General features: G+C 33.2%; 1 protein-coding gene across 1 annotated transcript; it reads right to left on the reverse strand.

Moving 5' to 3' along the window:
* Positions 1 to 1408: 1408 nt before the first annotated feature.
* LOC140437728 (transmembrane protein 184C) lies at positions 1409 to 22452 on the reverse strand. The gene is made up of 7 exons (XM_072527422.1): positions 22090 to 22452; positions 15982 to 16018; positions 15724 to 15926; positions 15586 to 15660; positions 11401 to 11607; positions 10601 to 10878; positions 1409 to 7242 (listed from the first exon to the last, which is right to left on the reverse strand). The coding sequence occupies exons 1-7, from the start codon at positions 22350 to 22352 to the stop codon at positions 7031 to 7033; spliced, it is 1275 nt and encodes a 424-aa protein (XP_072383523.1). The 5' UTR covers positions 22353 to 22452; the 3' UTR covers positions 1409 to 7030.
* Positions 22453 to 22468: the final 16 nt, after the last annotated feature.

Genomic DNA, 22468 nt, shown 5'->3' on the forward strand with positions numbered 1-22468 from the left:
CGTTATTGCGCGATATTTGAATTTTTCAACATATGATCCATTCTTCTTCTTGCAGTACCGTCTCCTATCGGAGGTTGGCTACCATCACAGCAATCTTTACTTTGTTGGCTGCAGCTCTGAACAACTGTATTGAACTGCACCCATACCACTCCCTTAAATTTCGCAACCAGGAAATCCTCCTACGTCCCACATTTCTCTTTCCTGAGATTTTTCTTGGATTATGAGTCTAAGCAGAGAGTACTTTTCTCCTCTCATTATGTGGCCCAGATATTCCAGTTTTTTCGTTTGTATGGTTTTTATGACTTCGCATTCCTTCCCCCTCTTCAGCAGAACATCTTGATTTGTTACTCTTTCTGTCCATGGTATTTTCCACATTCTCCTGTAACACCACATCTCGAATGCCTCAATGTTTTTGATATTTATCTTTTTCAGTGTCCAGGCTTCCATGCCGTACAGCAGAACGGAGAAAACATAGCACCTTAACATTCTCGTTCTTAAGTTTATATTTATGTCCCGGCTGCATAGGAACTTTTTCATTTTGACAAACGATTGTCTCGCTATCTCTATTCGCCTCTTGATTTCTCTTGTCTGGTCATTAGTATCAGTGAAGCAAACCCCGAAATATTTGTAGGACGTAACTCTTTCAACTGGCTGATTATTTATGGTTAAATTCACATTGGTGTATAGCTTCTTTGTTGCTAGGTTATCTGTTACTATTAGCGTGTCATCAGCGTATCGTATATTGTTAATTAACTCTCGGTTAATGTTCATACCAATGTTTTGCTCTATGAGCGCTTCCTGACATATTGTTTCGCTATATATATTGAATAATAGTGGAGAAAGCACACAACCCTGACGCACACCTCGACGAATCTCAATTTCTTCGGTTAACTCATTATCAACTTTGATTTTTGCTGTTTGTCCCCAGTACAACCTGGATATGATGTTAATGTCGCGACTGTCGATGTTTTTGCTTCTTAGTATTTCATACAGCTTTTGTTGTAAGGAGATGGAAATATATTTACTTTTTTTGTAGCCCCATATAAAAAACCTAGAGGTGTTATGTCTGGTAGTCGAGGGGGCCACCGGAAGAGACCATTGTTGGCTATCCACCTATCTTCAAATGCCTCATCTAAGAATTGATTTACCATTTTGGAAGACCTCAAAAAAATAGTTTTCTAAATTTTTACGGTGGCAAAAGATCTAAATAATTGGCTTTTAATTCTTTTAATATAGGTATTGGGATATCTGTTACCTAAAAAAATAGCTTCAGAAAAATAGAATCTTCACGAGTTATACCCCAGAAAATTCAAAGCGATGGCAGAGAATAAGCATGGGGGGTTAAATGTTGATCCATCCTTATCTATAAATAGGGAATAAAACACAAAAACAACAGAATAATGAAAATTCTATATATTTTTTTAAAAATAATTTTTAATATAAAGTTATATAATTTTAAATAAATCATTTCTTATAATCCTAATTATAAATGGTATATAATTTCAACACTTAAAGCTTTGAAATCGATGAAATGGCGATATGTGCTTAACTATAAATACAATTTAAATAATATAACAGCATTTGACAAATTTGGATGAACATTTTTATGTGTTAATTTATATAATTTGGACATGTTACCATAGGCGTGGCCAGTTTATTTAATCTGGGTTCCAATGTAGAAAATTGCGCCTTACCCCCTAACTTCCAACAATAATATTTTCATGTATGACAAACAGATTACAATGCAGTCTAACGAAAAACGAAAATTGTTTATAAAATGTAATTATATATTTACAGTAAAACATCTAATCTTTTCTAATGAGTACGAAACTTTGTCTAGTTGTTGAAACCTGCGCATCTGCTGTGGCCACGCCTATGAAAGCTACTAATTAAATATCTTTTTAGAGTATACCAAACTTCGAAGAATACTGTAACGAACTTCGAAAAAATATATTTATATGGAAAGATATTATCAATCTTGAGTAAAAAGTAAAATTGACTTTTTTGGACGATTGCAAAAAGTATTGACATATAAAGAAATATGTATTATGAGAATCTCGATTACTTATGCCATATGAGGAGGTAAAATGCAAACAAGCTTAAGTCACAAATAAGTAATTTTTCAGGGAGGACGAAAAACTTGTAGCTTTGCTCTGAAAATGGATAATGAGTTCTAATCAATGTAATGCAATAGTATTGGTTCCAAACATGAGATTAAAACACTTATTTCAATTAGAGTAGCCAAAAAATAGTTTAAAAAATTGATTCTGTTTTAGCAATAAGGCCTTTTGCACGGATTCAGTGGAAATAAGTCGTTTTGCATGTAAAGCGTGGACATAAGATGATCTGCATGTAAATAAAGTGAAAAAACAATAAAGTAAAGAAACAAGGGGTTTCTGAACGAACTTCTATTTTTGTAAAATAATAGTGTGGGCCTTACCTAAGTGACAAACATTGTCATAATAGGTAGTTATTGCAACAAACAAACCGTTTTTTAAATATGGAAGTCACAGTGCTCGTCATCGAGATAGTCACTCATTACTTCCTGCTCCTACCAGCAGCTGCTGTAGTGAGTTCATCAAAAATCAAACTCTTGTAAAAACTAAGGCGTGGCGTGGGTCAAAAAAACATTTTTCTCAAAAGTTTGTGAACATCTTTGTCTTTTCGTTGGTTAACACATGAGGAAGTGGGAGTTCTTCCAGTCTAACTTGTCTAAGATTATTTTTCCCTTTCTTTCTCAAATATATAAAAGACTCTTTCCTTCAGAAGACTCTTTCCTTAAGATTTTCCTTTTCCCTTTGTTCGGAGGTGTTCAATTTCTTCGTGTGTCTGGTAGCATATTTCAATTCTCTTCAGTTCACTAATTGATTGGATATCCTTATAGTATATCCTGCCATAGTATATTCAAGCCATCCTGCAAGGAAAAATATTTGGAAAACGAGGTCCAGGAAGAAGAAGAACATCTTGGTTAAAGAACCTCAGAATCTGGTTCAATACAACATCTGTGCAGCTTTTCCGCGCTGCTGCAGATAAGATAAAGATTGCCATGATGATCGCCAACATTCGTAACGGATAGGCACATCAAGAAGAAATAGTATATCCTTAGCTTTTTAGTATCAAGAAGTGGCCAATCTTCTCCTAGTGTTCTTACCTTGCCTATACCACTTAATAAGTTTTTTTGCAACTGCTTTTGTGCTCTTCTAAAAACACGGTCGGCAGGTAAAAAACTATGTCCGCGTACAGCGAAATACAATAAAATCCTTTGGATTGATGTTTTTTGTGTTTGCAAAAAAAGAAACAGTGTTCTCAGGACAATATTATTTTTATTTTGAGAAAAACAACCATCGCTAAACAACCTTGCCCTAAAAATAAACCCTCACATAACCTCAAATTTGTAAGACTCACTGGGTCAGCTGAGTGGCAGTTGCAGAGCTCCTATTGGTTGGTTGGAAATAAGCTGGTTAGCATGGACCAGTATAGTAGAAATAAGTTGTTTTGCATGTAAAGGTGGTTTTTAATTATCAATTATAATTATTTTAATTTTAATTATTTTACAATTGGTAATATTTTTTTGCATGAATCAGATAAAATAAATCAATTTGGCTACAACAGAACAATGCATTGGCACATCTAACTCAACTTTGATTTTTGTGTGACTTAAGGCTGTTTGCATGTTACCTCCTCATATATATTTTGAGATATCAATGAAAAAGACGATTTGTACATAGATAAGTCACACAGTGATCATATCATACATATCTCTTCTGGTCTTGCTTATTATTCCAGCATCTTTTTCAATACACTGAATTTTTTTCAGTTAATACAATATCATTGGCGTATTTAAAAGTAGTTTTCTTCTTGATATATTAATAAATCTTTTATCAAATGTAAATAGTTTGGTGGATATAGTTTCTGTTTATTTTTATTGGTTTTGAGTTTTGTTGTCAGAGATATTAAACCAAGATTGTATGATTTCTTCGTTGTGTGAAGTGAAGTATAGTATACAATTGTACAATTCCATTATTTCTTTTTAAGCGAATTTCACGCCATCTAATTTTGACGTTGATATTTTCGCACAGAGTTGCCATATTTTCTAAAATGTAGAAATGTAGGGAAATATGCAATTATATAATGTGTTATTTTAGACATTTTAGAGTTATTTTGACATTTTTTTATGAAATACAATAAATAATTCCTTATTCACAGTATTTAAGGTTTGTTTACATTACAGAAAACTTTGTCATAATAATAGAAATTATACATGACAACTCTAGAAATAATACTAACGATTAGTATCTTTCATTTGCACTCCAAAAATTGGTGTACTGTATTTTCAATGATATATTTAATGTTAATTATTGTTTTTGTGTACCAAATGTTTTCTATAAATTATGACGTGTAATGAATTTTAAAGGAAATAACATGTACGGGTAGAAATTTGGGCACTCCTACAAGAAACTGTTCAGAAATTCCAAGTAACTCAACTACTATAAGGAACACTACTAGGAATTACCACGCAAGAAAGACAAATCCATTTGGCGAAAAGAGAAAAGTGAAAGCAGTGATAAAATCAAAATAGAGATGTGCAGGATAATTAAAAAACAACAAAATGGAAACCAAGCACTGGAAAATGAAGATCTGGATGTCTTTTAACGCGATGGTATCATGATACCCTATGAGAAAAACTGTGCAGAGGCTCAGGACAGAGGTAGATGGAAAATTTGAGAATGCACATGTCCACATGTGGACGAAAAATGCTAAATTGAGAGAGATCTGTGCGAAAATGTCAACGTCAAAATTGGATGACATGCAACTAACTTTAATGGAAACAATTTATACTCAATAGTCCTTAAATAAATTGGTAAACCAATGAGCAATCAACTAATAAACACTACTTCAAGTCATTTAAATATTCACCAAATATGTCAAATATGTAAATGCACACGAAATGATTTCTATGGTTTATACTTAAGGGTTATATCAGATCAATTGGTATTAAAAAAAAAACGATGTTTCATCGTCACTTTGGTAAATAAAATACACACTGACCGTCTTATATTAAATAATTACAGTTTTGGACCAATTTAGTCAGGTTAGGCTATAAAATCACAGATTTTTAACTCAAAATTTCCGTAAAACATTATTATATTCTTTAAGGGGGTAAATTTGTTATAAAAGGTAATTATTTGGACATAAGTCTATAAGGTTTAGGTTTTGGATAAATCTTTCGCCTAAAAAAATGGTAATCGCTTCTAATATCACATATTTGGTACTTTAAAACAGGATTAAATATAATAAAAATTAATATATTAACTTTTCGAGGTCAGCAGGTCCAACTTGGTTCACTATTTTTCTTCATTTCTTTTTTATTTGTCGTCATACTTCCAGTTTTTGATTTAATATTTTTTCGACATTTTCCCAATCTAGTTTTTGGTGCACTTACGCATACTTTATTTCTCTTGGTAATTTCTCAATCGGTAATCTCCTACACAAAGATTTTTCGTAGAGACACCATTAACTGGCCTTCCAGGAATCCTGATCTAAATCCTCTTAACTATTTCCTGTAGGGATACATGAAAAGTAAGGTATACACAATATCACCTCAGAAATGGCGAAAATCTCGCGAGCAATATGTCAACCCATTGTTCCAAACATTGGATTGAGATTAGAGCAGCGCGATGTTAGGCATCTAGACAACAACTACTTTTTCTATAGAGCGTTTTAAGTTAAGAACGGAACGTCGGACATAGTGTTTCCAAAGAATGGAAGGAACTCTCAGTGACTTCAGCCAGGGATGCGTTTGTTAAGCGGTTGTCAACAGGCCTAAACATCTGGCACAACGAGGGCCTCGATTTGTTATAAGGCATGTGGGTAGTGAATTGGGCTTTGTGAAATGTGCTGCTTTTTGTTTTTTAGCTAAAAAAAGAGGACTATCATGATGAGATGGATGGCCCTATATTTGAACAATGGTTTAAGGAAAAGCTGCTTTCTAGTCTTCCAGAGAAAACTGTTGTGGCGATAGACAACGCCTCGTACCATTCGAGCAGAGAAGAAGGGATTCTGACACAAGCGTTTAATAAAGATCAAAGTACGACATGGATGCCGGAGAAACATATCTTTTTTGAAAAAGATTATTTAAAATCAGAGCTTGTGGAAGTTACACTCAACGTTCAGTTAGTTCAGTTCAGTAAACACATTCAAAGAAGAAAACATAAAATATAAAATCGACAAGATGTGATGGACAACTGAAAAAAATATTGTAAACTTGCTGTTAAGGAAGAGCAAAAATTTTGGGTTATTGACGAGTTGATGGACGATGTTGATCCTGTGGTAATAAATGTGACGGTGGACAGTGATAGCGATGACAGTGATAACGATGACAGTAATAGCAATGCTAATAATAGCGATGATAGAGAAGATTAGGATGATGTTAATTTGCAGTGAGTAAATTATGTGATAGTGTAAAAAGTGACAAATCCGAAAAGTATGTAAGTGATAGTTCGGCAAAAAGGGAAAATTAGGTAGTAGTGCGAAAAATTTCAAATAATATTAATCTTATCCTTTTTATGGGGAATGCATGGTACATACAAGGAAAAATTTTTATGTAAGTAATTGTTGTTATTATTTACATGCAAATGAAATAAAAGTTGCAATTCTGCATAAGCCAAACGTTCCGCTCTTAACGTGAAATTAAGTATAGGTCATTTTGCAGTCTAGTAACTGATTATTTGAGTTTTATTTTCTACAACTACTAAACTCCCGATACCCTTTTTGTTTATCCTTAGTTCGGAAGAATGGTTTCAATTGTTCTGGATCAAATGCACGATGTAGCATTACTATCTGTTAAAATAATACTAGCAAGCTTAAAGTTCAGTAAATTCCTAACCTCACTAACTTGCTTTGTTTGAAATAGTAATAAATCCTGTGTTATTCGAGAGATCTGTTAAAACTAACCCTAAAATCAATCTAACCGGCGGCAGTTAAGTACCTTTAAAATTACTTGTAAAACGATATCTTATCTTTTCGCGGGTTACGTACTGTATTTATTATTATGCACTTTGGCCGTTTGACTAGAACTTACAGTACCATAATTAACAATTATATCCTCACTATCGTTCTGGTAATACCCTGGATTCGGCATGCTGTGCGCTCCCCTGGACGACACTAAATTCGCGTATTCATCTTCGCCTCTCGGAATGCTGTACATGCTCCTACCTCTGATTCTTCTACTTATTGAACTACCTGAAAAGACGAGAATTTTATATTTTTGATTAAATCATCTAGGGATGTGTGGTAGGAAAGAATCTACTTAGATGGAATGTTACAAAGGATACGTTGACAAATATAAACGTTTTTATTATAACAATAATGCCTGGTTACAATATGAACTACTTGTTGACTCTTCTTCTTCATGTGCCATCTCCTCTAAGAAGATTGGCCACCATCATGGCAATTCGCACTTTCGATACCGCTGCTCTAAAGAGATCAGCAGAAGTGCAGTTAAACCAAGCTCTCAAATTGTTTAACCAGGAGATGCGTCTTCTTCCGCGACTCCTTCTACCCTGTATTCTTTCTTGCATTATTAATTGCAACAAGTTATAACGCTCGCCCCTCATGACATGTCCCAGATATTGTTCTGTAGGCCCATAACTCGAAGGCTTCTAATCTGTCCGAAACATCTTTCTGTAATGTCCAAGCCTCCAACCCATAAAATAATACGGAGAACACGTAGCATCTCAGAAGTCTGATCTTTAAAGAAATTGAAATATCCCTGCTGCAGAGTATTTTTTTCAGTTTGTTGAAAGAATTTCTTGCCTGTGCTATTCTTGCCTTAATCTCTTCTGTGTACTCATTATTTTCGTTAATTATTGTACCCAGATATTTATATTTTTCAACTTTTTTAATTTGTTCTCTATGTATTGTTATGTTTTCCTGGCGCTGTTGGGCTTTTGTAATTACCATAAATTGTGTCTTTTTTGTGTTGAGGGACAGTCCGTTTTCTTCACTGACTTCTACCATTTGCAACACTCAACAATCTTCTGCAATTCTATATTAGCTTAACTACAAAACTATTGCAACTCAATAACATTAAAAAATTCCCTAAAGCATGGTAGCTTTTGACAACGACTTTGTAAAAAATGTCAGCTTCTTGCTGATTAGACGGTAAGCAATGAGTTCCTTTTCTAAAAAATCTCTAATAAAATTATGTCTAACATCAATATGTTTGGTTCTTTTTGATTACAATGTAGAAGCCCTCTTAATACATGATTGCTTATCTTCATACACAAGTATATTATACATAGTTTTAAAAATCTCTTTGGTCTCTTCTAATGTTCTCTTTAGGAATTAAATTATAAGCAGTAAAACCAAATAATTTTATTTTATTTTTTCCATATTTGTCTTTTCTCAATACCAAATTTCAGCAGGTTTTTTTTATGAGATAAAGTTCGAGTTCTATTAATTAAATATGCTGCTACTCTCACAGCTTGAACCCACATGCTTTTATGTAAATTTGAATAAAAAATTATTTATCTTGGTACTGTTAAAACGTTCAGAAACACCATTTTGTACTTGATTTCTAGTTACTGTATACTGAATTTTGATTCCATTATTTGAACATAACATTTAAAAAGCTTTTAAGGACTATTCAACTCCATTATAACACCTTATTCTTTCAATTTTTACATTAAATTCAGCAGTGACCATATCAATATATTCTTTAAATTTATGTATTACTTTTTATTTCTTTTCAATCAAATAACATATACAAAAATATGAATAATGGTCTATAAACGTAACAAAATACTGTTTATTATGAGTTACTGGATCTATGGGGTCACATACATCTGTTGACACAACTAGAATTCATTTGGCTCTTCTTTCATTATCAATACAACTGTGGAATTGTAATCGTCATTGTTTTCCTTTTAAACAGATTTCACATATACCAGATACGGGATACTTTGTAGAATGACCCATTTTCCCATGCATTAGCACACTAAATTCAACAGCTGTAATTTGTACATCTTATTCTTCTTCTCGTGCCACTCCTAGCGGAGATTGGAAATCATCATGGCCACTGCGACTTTGTTAGCAGCGCGCCTAAAAAGTTCAATCGAACTACACCCGAACCATTCACGTAGATTACGAAGCCACGATATTTTTCTTCTTCCCACACTTCTTTTGCCCTTAATTTTGCCCTGCATGATATTTCTTAAAAGTTCGTACTTTTCACCTCTCACAATGTGCCCCAAGTATTCCATCTTTCTAGTTTTTATCTCATTTAGAATTTCGCATCTTTTGTCTAAAGTTTGGAGTACTTGCGTGTTAGTGACGCGGTCCATCCATGATATTCTGAGAATGCGCCTATAGCACCACATCTCGAAAGCTTCGATGTTTTTTGTGGTCAACTGTTTTAGTGTCCAAGCCTCTACTCCATACAACAGGGTAGAAAAGACATAACACCGCAGCATTCGTATTCGTAACTTTATATTGATATCACGATTGGAAAAGAGTTTGCGCATTCTATTAAAGACTGATCTAGCGATTTCTATTCTACATCTAATCTCTTTTGTTTGATCAGTATCGTCTGTGATCCAAGCACCTAGATATTTATAACAGGACACACGCTCAATCGTTGTATTGTCTATTAGAAGATTAGCTCTGATGTTCTTTGATTTCGTGATTACCATAAATTTAGTTTTTTTCAAATTAATTTTCAAGCCGTAACTGTTACAGTATATATTCAGACTTTGAACGAGATGTTGTAGTTCTACTAGCGTTCCCGTTAGGAGAACCGTATCGTCAGCATACCTTACATTGTTGATCGTCTCACCATTTATTATCAGACCAAGATCTTCTTCCTCGAGTGCTTGTTCACAGATAGCTTCACTATACAGATTAAATAAAAGTGGCGACAAGATGCATCCCTGCCGGACTCCTCGACGGATTTGAATTTCTTCTGTTAGCCTACCCTCAACCTTCACATTTGCTGTTTGATTCCAATATAGGTTGCATATAATTCGAATATCTCGGCTGTCTATATTTTTTTTTATTAGAATTTGTCTTAGTGGTTCATGTTGTACTTTGTCAAAGGCCTTTTCGAAATCAATAAAGCAGGTGTAAATTTCTTGGTTCATGTCTAAGCATCTCTGTGAGAGAACGTTCATTGCAAACAGAGCCTCCCTTGTACCTAGCCCTTTTCTGAATCCCATCTGAGTGTTACTGATGTCCACGTCTAATTTCCTAATTTAACAATATACAAGTTATTTCTTAACTCAAATGTTATCACAACATAATTTCCTTTCATTATTTTTTCAAATCACCTTGTTTTGTTGCCACCAATGATTGACTCTTCTTTGCCACATTTATGTTCCAAATTACTTCCTGGGTATATCTTTAAAACTTTCAGCATCCTTCGTAAGAAAGTGATTTGTAGCACCACTGTATATTATGAAATTTGTTTCACTAGATTCTGAGTTGGACAGAAAGTAACCAGTGTCTTCATAAAATTGTAATATTATTTGGTCACTTAAATAGATACTAAGAAATATGTTCCATAAACAACTATTTAACATATTAAAACCGAAAATGTACTTACTAACTATTCCTATATGTTCCCTAATGTCCGTATGCACGTCAGAAATATCCCACATGGCCAGGAACGATGAACAACAGGATTGATTTCTGCTAGGCGATCCGGGCATTAGGTATTGTTCATAAGAGAAACTGTAGTGATGGGCAATTGCAGCCAAACACATCTCGATGCAAATTAGGAAATTTTGGAGTCTCGTAGAAAGACTTAGACCTTGATCCGGAGAATCTGCGCCGGGTTTAATGAACTCAAAGTAGACGGCTAATTGTATGAGCACTCCCTGGCTAAAATATTACCAATAAAGTTAAAACAAACAATTTGTTTGACATATTTGAAAGAAAAGGGTCGACAAAAGTCAATATATCGAAATAAGTAAGCATGGAAGTTAAATATTATATTGATCAAAATTGCTCAAGTGCTACTTAAAGGGCCTTGATCTTCTCAAGATTTCTGCGCCATTCTGGTCTATCCCTTACTTGAGTTTTCAATTGGCAGCACCGATCTTTTCAGCTTCCTGTGTTACGCCGTCTATACACCTTAGCTTTAAAATCTTCTTTATCATATCTGCTTACTGCAGACGGTCTCGCTTGATTATAAGTGATGGATTCGACCGTTACTTGATGGAAATCCATTTTGGATTTCCAATTTTGGATTCTGGAAGCCAAGTCCATCCACAAGACTTGGCAACAATGTTCTGAATTTGCTAAAGACGTGCATATATGTCTTTGACTTTCTTTTCTATCATATGAGCACTTCACAGCTCTTCGCTATCTTGGACTAATGTAATACTTTAAATGAATACTTACAAAAACGAAAAGAATACAACGGCTTTTATGCACAGAAATTTGGGCAGTGGTTTCATAGGTTTTAATTCAGCAACGCTCGCTTTGTAAAACATTACCAAACAGTACATGGCTATAAACTGTGAAACATTATTCACTGCTGTCAAATACGGGAACGCCACATTTGCCTTAAATTGACCATCTCCATATACATCGAAATTCTTACATACGCTAAAAAATACTTTGATTATAAAAAAAAATATATAAAGTTTCCTGTCAGATTATACAGGGTGATTAACGTTTGTGACAAAGTCTGTTATATCTTTATTATAGGAGATATCAAAAAAAGTTCTTTACAAAGATAAAAGACAACTATATGCTTGATATTTTAAAATTAGGATCTTCTATAAATACAGGATCTTCCATAACACTGTACTTTGTCAAATATATATGGTTTTAATGAAACACCCTGTATTTTAATTTAAATTTAACATCCGCTTCACTTCCTCGTTACTAGGATATGAAGTTGTAATCTTTTATACTGTGTATTTAAAAAGTTATAACCAAATTTCAATGAAAACCGTAACAAGTTCAACACCCTTTATAATTGAAAAAGGTTACAAAAGCAACAGCCTGTTGTAGCCGTAGTTTTTTAATAACTAGTAGGTATTTAAACGTTTACCAATAATTATTGTGAGTTGAACATGCTTGATTTATCAACTGACAGTTTACCATTATTGTATGTTAGTTTAATAATCAAATGCAGAAAAGAAAACAACTTACTTTAAATAAAATTTATAAAAAAATTTAACTAACGGAAAATTGAAAAAAATAACACAGAAAAATAAAAACAACTCTAATTTTAACTTAGTTATCTTATTTATGTATGTATTTAGGTATGCTTGAAAGCGGTCATTGAAAGAGTTGTTTACATTATGAAGCATTTGTAATATTTTGAAATATAACTCAGGTATATATTGGAGGTATTTTATACACTTCATTCTTAACATAACCCCAAAGAAATGAATCCATTTTATTGAAATCTGGTGACCTGGGTGGTCATGATTACCTTGCATCTAGTACATTGCATCATTTAAATTATATTCAAAAGATATGGTCCCATTACATGGTTACAGACCATACCTCAACACACACTTAGCGACCATTTTGTTTGACTATGTGTTACTATGGGTATGGACTAGTTGTTGAATAGTAGTGAAAGTTTAGTTCAAATATTGAGGTTAAGTTAAAGTAAACATTGCAAAAATGTGCCCTACACAAAAATGTTGTTTTTATTGTAAAAAAAAGTTGTATCTGTAGCTGTAAAATCCGGCGCAATGAAAGGAAATACAGTAAAATGTGGTCAATGTGAAAAAAGTGAGGTGAAGTCAGCAGAAAATTGAAATTTTATCGTTGAAACCAAATGAAATCATCGAGTTTCAAAAATCTTTTCAGAAAATTGAAAAATCTATGGCTTTCTTACCTAAGTAATAAATTTGATTCTCTCAACATTTTCTTCTTACAAACCGGGCTGTCACTTATTGAGTTGAGTACGTAAAGTGTTCTCTGTATGTTTTAATATGCATCGGGGAATTGTTGTCTGATGGTTATCGAAGAACCGTCTGTGATCATATCCCCACTATCACTGTAACATGAATTGTGTTTTCTCACCTTACCTTGTATATATCAGCATCTAAATATAAAAAGTAGACAACGGACGAAAAGAAGAAAATATTGGTTATCTAATTTGGGCAGTGGGACACTTTGATGATTTGCGACAAGATCTGTGTCTAGCCGTGGACAAAAAAAAGAAGACCTATATAAAGCATTGGTAAGCATTGTATATAAACAATCGTAGACCTATGTATAGCACTGGAGGAAAGAATCGTAGACCTATGTAGAGTACTGGGCGAAAAAATATGTGTCGAGCACTAGACGAAAGAACGAAAGCTTATATGTAACAGTGTATAAAATATTGGGTTCCCCTGTCAAGCAGTGAACGTTCAATTAGTGAATAGAAGAAGGTAACATGAGATGAAAAACAGATTAGCGAAAGAAAAAGAAGAAGACGAAAGAAAGGAAAAGAAAAAAATGATTCGACTTGTCAGTAAGCGTGATGTCACCCGAACACCTGAGCAGGTGCAAACATCAAAGGATGCCGCTTTTTCCCACGGTCGGTAAAATTTTCCCAACGCCAAGTGCCGCAACATCTACTACTCTCATGTTTGAAAACCAGAGTACAGTACAAGAACTGCAAGATATGAAGAAATATCCAATTAAAAACCAAAGTCGTACAGCTAGAGAAAAGAATCTGTGAATTAAAAATTAAAGAATATTTCTGTAATCTGGAGATTCATGGAACCCAAATTAAAAATGAAGATCCTAAAGAGGTTCTAATGGAAACTGCTAATGATCTTTTGCTAAATACATTGTTTAATTTACCAAACACTGCCAAGCCAAACCTATGCGACGTGGAAGTTCACATGTCTGGTTATCTCTGTCCAACCGAATTTCATGTCCTAAGTACTTATACGATGTAGTCTGCACAATATTCCTTCCATCAACAGCAATATTTTGAGCACCAGATTAGTCATTATTTGCGTCTTGTTCATATTAATCTTTAGTCCGACCTTCAAAGAAGCGTGATATAATTTTTCAGATATTAATATTGCATAACCCATACGATCGGCCATAAGGACGATGTCATCTGAAAATCTCAAATGACTGAGTTTCTCTCCATTTATATTGATACCATGCTCGTTCAGATGTGCCTTCTTACAAGTATGTTCTAAAAGCATCGTGAATAGCTTTGGAGAGACGGTGTCTCCTTGCCGTATACAGAATTTATTTGTTTCTTGTTCAGATCGTCCTACGCTAGCCGTGGCATTTTGGTAGATATATTTGATTATGTTAGTGTAGAGATGATCTATTCGGTATTCTATCAATGCTTTTAACATTTTATGATGGCTTACGGTATCGAATGCTTTCTCGTAGTCGACAAATATCAGTGCTAATGGTTTGTTGTATTCTGCAGACTTATCTATCAGGTTCTTTATCACTAGTAAGTGGTCGTTAGTGCTGTATCCCGATCTAAATCCAGCTTGTTCTCTAGGCTCATAAAAATCTAATTAGAGTCCAGTCTTTTTTTGATAATTTTTGTGAAAAGTTTATATATGTGTGATATCTGAAGCTGTAGCATTTCTAAATTCTTTGGATATATATTGAAATCCCCTCGTATATATTAAAAACATCGAAGAATATTTTTAGTGTATTTCAGTTCCTATCGTACAAGTTAAAATACCCAAAAGTGTTTTCAATCCTTTAATTTGCGTCGTTGGAGTTAATGTAAATCATTTTAAAGTTTGTTTATATTTCACAGATGCGTTTTTCGTCGGCATTTCTTTTAATCGAAGCCGCCTTGCGATTTTTGTGCGTCAAAGAAATAGGAATTTAACCGTATATATTTTGTTTATATCAAGTTAAGCGAATGAATTTAAAAGATAATTGTTCACTCTCGATGAGGCGTTGTCTACACATTTTTAGATGCATACGTAGATGTCGTCCGCGGACGCGCCTGCCGATGTGTAGAGGAGCCATTACGTTATGGAAAATAAGTTTAGTGGCAGTTAATTGTTCATTTAATAGTTACAGTTAAAGTCAGGATTTGAAATATACCCACATTGTTCCAGTCTTTTTAAGAAGCAGAGCTCCAAAGTTTGTGTTCCAGTGCTCCAATTCCAATCTCAATTTTGTCTTGTCCTATCACAGTGGGGATGAATTTGTTCAAGTGGTACAGAGTTTGAATTCCAGTGAAGTCTAGTTTCTACCCCCAGAATTTTTGTGTAAAACCCCAGTGCAATCCAGGTAACTTTTTTGTGTTAAAATTTAAAGTAAAGATAGACATTTTTTTAATAATAATAATTTGCTTTATATATTACATATTAATACATATTACTAAAAATCTATGGCTCCAACAATGTGTTGCTTTTGTAACCCTTTTCAATTATACAGGGTGTTGAACTTGTTACGATTTTCATTGAAATTCGGTTATAACTTTTTAAATACTTTAAATAAATAATATTATTGTCAAGGTTAATTCAAATATCAATTAAAAATGAAATAGAAAATAAACAGGATTTTATCGGATGCTAAGAAAAACTATTATTATTAATAGAGAGAAAATTGTTATTAATTAACTCAATTACTTACAAAGAAATAGCTGTAGTTAAAGGCCTCACCACTGTATACTGTAATATTCCATGCTTGCAAATATGAACAAATTCCCTAAAAAAAATTATCAACACGTCACAGATATTAATTGAATTCATTCCGTAAACTTGGTATTACCTGCCCATTTCCCATTCCGGTAAACAACAAAGCGGGAATATATGCTTAACTTGTGGCTTCAGCTCCAAATTTGCTTCTAAATCCATTTCCATATTTAAATAATTTAAAAGAAATTTCATAAAATTATAGATGACAAAGGCCTCGTAGCATTCTCTTATACTATCTACATATACTGATTGCTCTGGATAAATAAGTCCCAACCACTTAAACAGAGATGTGTTAGTTTGTTAAAATATCGGCAAAAATTGTTTTACTTACTGCGTTAATGGCATAGATTGGAACCATCCATAATATTCTGCAATAAAAGATATTTGTATAGTAATATTTGAAAATACGTAAGTCTCTAGGATAGAGGATAAAAATCTATACGAAATGAACGTCTGCAGTGAGATCCGCCGCGTTGGGGGGAATCATGCCCAACATCGGAAGGCCCAATACTGAGAGGAGGAGGGCCCTTCATTCTGTTGTGTAATTGATCGTCCTCTACGCTGCGCCTGTCTGGAGTACTTCAGTTTTAACAAAGGCGTACAGAAAGCAGCTCACCCGAGCAGAAAGGACGAGTCTATTGAGGGTGGCGTGTGCATACAAAAACAGTCTCTGTCGAGGCGTTGGGAGTTATCACCGGGTGTATTCCGATGCACGTGCTAGTGAAGGAAAGAGGAAGAATATACGAGAGAAGAAATGAAGACATAGCAACACAACGTTTAAAAAAAGAAGAAAGGGAGAGGTCCATAATGGTGTGGCAAGAGGAATGGTACGAATGGTACTGAGAAGATGGATGGATTGCGGGCACCGGCGTTTGGATTATTTCCTGGCGCAGATGCTCACAGGACATGGTGGCTTCAGGGCATACCTTTACAGATTTGGAAAGGCCGAAAATGGCAAATGCCTGTATTGGGAAATATCGGACACTGTCTCACACACTCTATTATGCAATAGATGGATAGGTGAGAGGAGCCTACTTAAGAGAGAGCTAAGAAGTTGGGTGCAATCACTCACGGAACTGGTGGAGGAGATGCTTAGGTCGTCAGATCGGTGGAGAGCAGTTCAGAGATATGTGAGGAGAACATTGGAGAAAAAGGAACAAGAAGAAAGGCGAGCAAGCAAGAAGATAAAGCAGAATGAGAAGGGGTGTGATTGAACATGAACACGGAGGAATAAAGGGAGAGAAGAATGCAGTCGTAGCGAGAAAGTGCTAGAATGCGAGAGAATTGCGCGTGAATGAGAGATCGGGTGAATGCCGTGCCGATGTTGCGACCCAATTAGGGCGATCCAGCCGGTAATTCACCGCGAGGAGGGTGTTTTTTTTTAGCAGGTAGGTCTCTGGCATTGACGGCGATGGTGTCCGAACAACCCTAGCGCGCGGCCTCGGATGTCATCGTGGCCACGCTAGAGGAGTCCTGCATAACCTAGACTGGAAGGCGGTTCTGGCCACCTTCTAGGACCGAGGTACGTTTCGAACATTTGGACCACCCCCCCCCTCATAAAAGAAGAAAAAAAAAGTATACTCATAAGGCGTTGATGATCATTATTGTAAACAGTATATGTGTATAAAATAAAACATATAAATGACCACTGTAATCTCATTCATTAATATTTAATATGTTTAGTTTATTTAATTTGGTTTGATAAGCCTAATTATTGAAAAAACAAATTATCGCGGTATTCAAATGATTAATTATGTGTTTTATTACAAAGATCCTTGTAATAATATTATAAATTGTCTTCCTGTTTTTAGATATACAACTTTTCTCAACAAAAATTCTTACTAATTTGTTTACAACTAATATATTTTGTAAATTGGATTTGTGATAACGTGTCTCATAAATATTTATTCACTTACAGATAAATTTGTACAGTAACAATAAAATTTGTTTCAAGAGGTCGTTTTCGATTTCTAGAATGAGTAGGTATAAGATAATTATTGCATTAACTAATTTATGATAAAATAAATTTAAAAGGTAAAAAATACTTCGTAGAGAAACACATATTTAGGAGAGTAACAATTAGGAGAGCGTAAGCCTGGCAATAATTTACACCAAGAGACTGATATACCAAGGTCTGATTGCTACTTATCTCTATGCTCCTGTTTGTTACACTCATTACACTTGTTTTGATGTTTCTATATCTTCAGTTTTCACCGTTTGTAGTTTTTTTTTGCTTGTCTTCTGCGAATTTATTGTTTACTGTTTCTATTCTTAACTTGTCAAAATTCCAGATTTTTTCTTAACTTTATTGAATTACCACAATTTATTGGGGAATAATGAAATAGGAGGTGTGTATCAAAAGTATCAGAACTTCTTTCATAGCTCTGAAATGCTTTACACATGTTTTATATATGCTCCACATAGCTCGTGGTCATCTTTGAATTAATCCCATTTGACTTAATAACGCGCTCCCTTTTGAGCTTTAAGTCACTGAAGCAGTTTTAAAATTTAGTTTTTGTAATGGTTTTCAGTGTCACCATCGCGTTTGCTTAAATCAGGCAATTTGCTTACTGAACATCATCAATGCATGTAACCTTCTGGCTCAGCTTTTTCGTGTTAACTATTTACGTAGGTGGAACGACGACTTTGCGTGCCCTCCGAAGCAAGGCGATGGCTCAGTTAAATTAGTAATTGAAAAATTTCTTATGTTATTGCCCAAACTCAAATCCAGACCGTTAGCCTTGGTAAGCTACTACCATAGCCACTGAACTATAAAATTCATCTGATATGGTACTGACAATTCTGATTCGTACATATGATAGCACACATGTGTGCTAATTTTACCATCTTCCTGTGAAGTCCCATTTACACAATTATCTTCTGATAGAATGATACACTTATTAATCTATAGACTTATTTTATCTTTTGTATTTAGATTTTTGTCCAAAATTTGGCCCAGAATTATACAGATCTGGTCTTATGGTTAATTGTTTAGGTAAAAAACCATATGAAATATTCTGTTTATGGAATTAATCTCTTCAGTAGTTTAAATAACATAACTTTATAAATGGTAGTTATCAACGACATGTCTCTAATTCTTAGATATCTGTTTGTCACTCTTTTTGTGGATAGGTACTGTATGGCTTTCAAACCATTATAATGTTTTGATGAATGTATTATTGCATTATCGTGATAAAGCAACCAGTCACCGCTCAGGCAATAATGGAGCTGATTTCTTATCACTGCATCACACAATCTTTTTTGAATTTGGACATCATTTATTTTTTTTATTTATTTATATACTTTGTTTATTCTCTGACCTCTTGGAGCATATTTATGTGAAATATATTTGTTGTTTTCTTTCAGCAACATAACTGTCAATCCACAACATATTAACTTTAACAATCTTTTTGATTTTCAAGTTGTCTGAAGCCAATTTTAAGCGAATTTTTTGAAGAATTTTAAAATAAATTTGGCGCACACGCGAGTTATTCCCACATTCTCGGTTAGTATTCTCGAAACAAAAGTTTTTGGAATTTTAAGATCGCTTTCTACTTCACACACAGTCAAATTAAGATTTTTGTTCAATAGCAAGCCAAATATGTTCGATATTTCCTGTGTTGTGCTGGAAGATCACCCAGAATGCATGTCACTGTCAGCAAACGTAGGACCTTTTTAAACATAAACTATCTCAAAAGAACTTTTGAATAATTTGAATACTTTCCTCAACTTTTTTTCGAGTTTTAAATGCATGATTGAACACAAATTCGTTGCACATGTCTCTCTGTTATTGTCAATAATAACAAAATACGACAAACACAACGAGACAATCTAAATTACAGCATACTATTACGAATTAGATATTTCCCGTCGGTAATGGCAGTACATGGCAAGCTTTTCATATGTATGCCGCAGGTATTACTGGAACGTTCTGGTTCAAATACATGAACAAAGGTCAGATAATTTTGTGAAGAACTCGCATATAAGCTGATAGGCAAACCTGTAAACACACCAAGAGATTTTTGAAACAGAAGAGAATATGTATGGATCTTTTTTTAATGCCGTACTTATAAAATCAACATAGTTACAGCACTTGGTTTATTTATGCACATTTAAAATTTAATTTGTATATTGTTGAATAAATAAACTAGAGGACAAAGGTTACTGACTAATACAAGTGAAAAAATTATTAAATCAAGTATTTGAACAATGATTATCCATTATAAGTAAATTTATATTATCTGCTTGTTCTTTGCTTACCTATTATTCACAAATTATCTTTTATATTATATTTCTTTTCTATTAATACAATCTAAAACCACACAATCAAGCCTCTTGTCCATTCACAATAGAATACATTAAATAAAGACAGTAATATGCTGAATGATGAGATCGATGATGAGTAATTTCAAGTTTTAACAAAAGCAAAATGACATTGTCTTTGTTTATAACTCGTTTTTGTATTATTTAAATTTTAAATTTATTTTCATTGGAGTAGTTAATATTTTTTCAAAAATAATTTTTTATAAAGACTATATAACCATTACCTTAGAATTTGATTTCATGGGGGTAAGTTCATATATAAGCCAATAAAGAGAGTACATAATGACCTAAGCTTAATATTCAAACCTCTAATTAAATTGATATATGCCAATTCTCACATTGACTACATATCTTTGACTTACATGTCTTGATTTAATTCATATAAATTGAATACACTAATCTGCAAAGATCAAGTATATTTTTAAAATAATATGTGAAAAATGTTTGCAAGGGTAGATTAAGTATATCAAACTAATAGATAAAACTGCCAATAAATCTATACACAATATATAGAAATTAATTAATATTTAATACATACAAAACATAATACCAATTTGTCATTGGATAATATTTTCAAGAAAATACACTGTATAACAAAAGTTAAAGTAGACTACAAAAATGAGTTCCTCGAAGAAGAATTCCCACTTAAAAACATTACCTAAAAACTTTAGATTCAGATTGTTAGCATTAAGCAACCAATGTGGCCATAAGAACACAGATGTGTCTCTTGAGCAGGGAACAATGGTGCATATCTATGTTTAAATTGTTGATTAAAAATTGATTGGTGGCCGCTTAATTGTGGTGGTAAATAATTGATCAATAGGGTGAAGAAATAACTTGTTAGACGAAATATCTTCATATATTCTTTATTGTGCTTTTATGGCCACATATAGAAACATACTTCTGGCTGTCTGCTGTTGCTCATATTATTGTCAGTTCATAATTAGCTTTATACAGTCGGTAATCTTATTATTCAGTCTAAATAATCTTTTTCAGCCAAATAAAGATAAAATGGTAAAACTTAAATGAAGGCTGAGGTAGAATAAGCAGACAATTTATAGGCAACCGCAGTATAAACCAAGTGAAGAAGAGGAAGACCTCAGATAAGATGGAATGGTTATATTCAGAAACACTACAATATAGCATATATTACAACAGCACTGGAGAGAGAACAGTGGAGAAGACAATGAATAGTCTATGTCCAAGGATGGAATAAAGTACTATAAATATGTGAAGACTGGACAATACAACAGTAGTATGACTATATTAGAAGTTGATACACTAAAGCAGATAATTATATGCCCACTGGAGTTTTGATAGATATGTAAATTGCCTATAAATAAACTATATTTTTAAATATGAAATCAAATTATAAGGTTAGTTTTAGAACTTAAAGTTGTATGGGAATTGGGAATCACTACACCAAAGTCCTTTAAATATTCATATAACTAATCATCAATTAGCAATTAAGTAATAAAAATAAGATTAAAAAAGTGGTACTACTTAAAAACTATAAGATTAGGTATAAGACTTAAAAACTTAAAAGTATTTGTAAAACATATGATGTACTAAAGTTAATGATAAATAAATCAATCAACAGAAACAATAGTTTTTCTAATTATTCATGCTCTAGTAAAAGAACAGAAAAATAATATGACACTGTCTAAATTCAAAACTCAGATGTAAATACATTTGGTGTCTCTATGAGATATCCTTAAAAATCCAAATACTGTTGCTATTGTAATTTTAATAGTAGCTTGAATAGGCTTTAGAGAACAAAAACTTTCTGGTCTAAATTGAACTTAATCAAGAACAATCTTGATCCAATACAAAACTATGCATAGTACTCAAATTAATTCCTTATTCAAGAGTACAATTTGTTACAAAACATACTGAACACACATCACAAAAAATTGATTTAATAGGAAACATTCTTCATATAAATGAATAATTCATATTAAATATTCTTCACTAAATATTTGCTTCATTGTTTGCTAAAGATCTGGATTTCAAGTACTGAAATTCTAATAATAATACTAAATAAAATGAAGTACATATATTCATTGCGAAATTCTGCTAAAAAATTATAAGCATAATTGAATAAATTTTGACTTACCTAATAACATGTTTCTGTAGCCTAGGTTGAACATAATGTATGACATGCTGTATAATTTCCCAAAAAGATAAAGGAATGGCAACCCATACAAAAATACCACCTATAAGAATCTCTTGATCATGTTTATTAAAACCATCTTCTAAGGATTTAACTAAAAATAATGGTACAAAGACTAAAGCAGCTAAGGCATATAAAAGAATAAAAAGAGGCCTTATCCATAATCTCCACCTAGAAAAACATTCTATACACGCTTCACCACACATGGTGATATATCACATTATTTATTTTGAATGCTAAATCTAAAAACACAATAGAAATATAAATATTGATAAATCTGTTTTTACTTGTCAAAAATTTGATTATTAAAACAGGATGACAG

This window comes from Diabrotica undecimpunctata, chromosome 3, assembly GCF_040954645.1.
Source record: "Diabrotica undecimpunctata isolate CICGRU chromosome 3, icDiaUnde3, whole genome shotgun sequence".
Taxonomy (NCBI): domain Eukaryota; kingdom Metazoa; phylum Arthropoda; class Insecta; order Coleoptera; family Chrysomelidae; genus Diabrotica; species Diabrotica undecimpunctata.

Bases quoted from the DNA above. Each gene is read 5' to 3' on its own strand.
- LOC140437728 (XM_072527422.1), bottom strand. From the start codon at position 22,352: ATGTGTGGTGAAGCGTGTATAGAATGTTTTTCTAGGTGGAGATTATGG. The intron at 15,927-15,981 runs GTAAGTAAAACA...TCTCTGTTTAAG, and splicing joins CAATCTATGCCATTAACGCA to TGGTTGGGACTTATTTATCC. The intron at 10,879-11,400 runs GTAAGTATTCAT...GTAATATTTTAG, and splicing joins GTTGTATTCTTTTCGTTTTT to CCAGGGAGTGCTCATACAAT.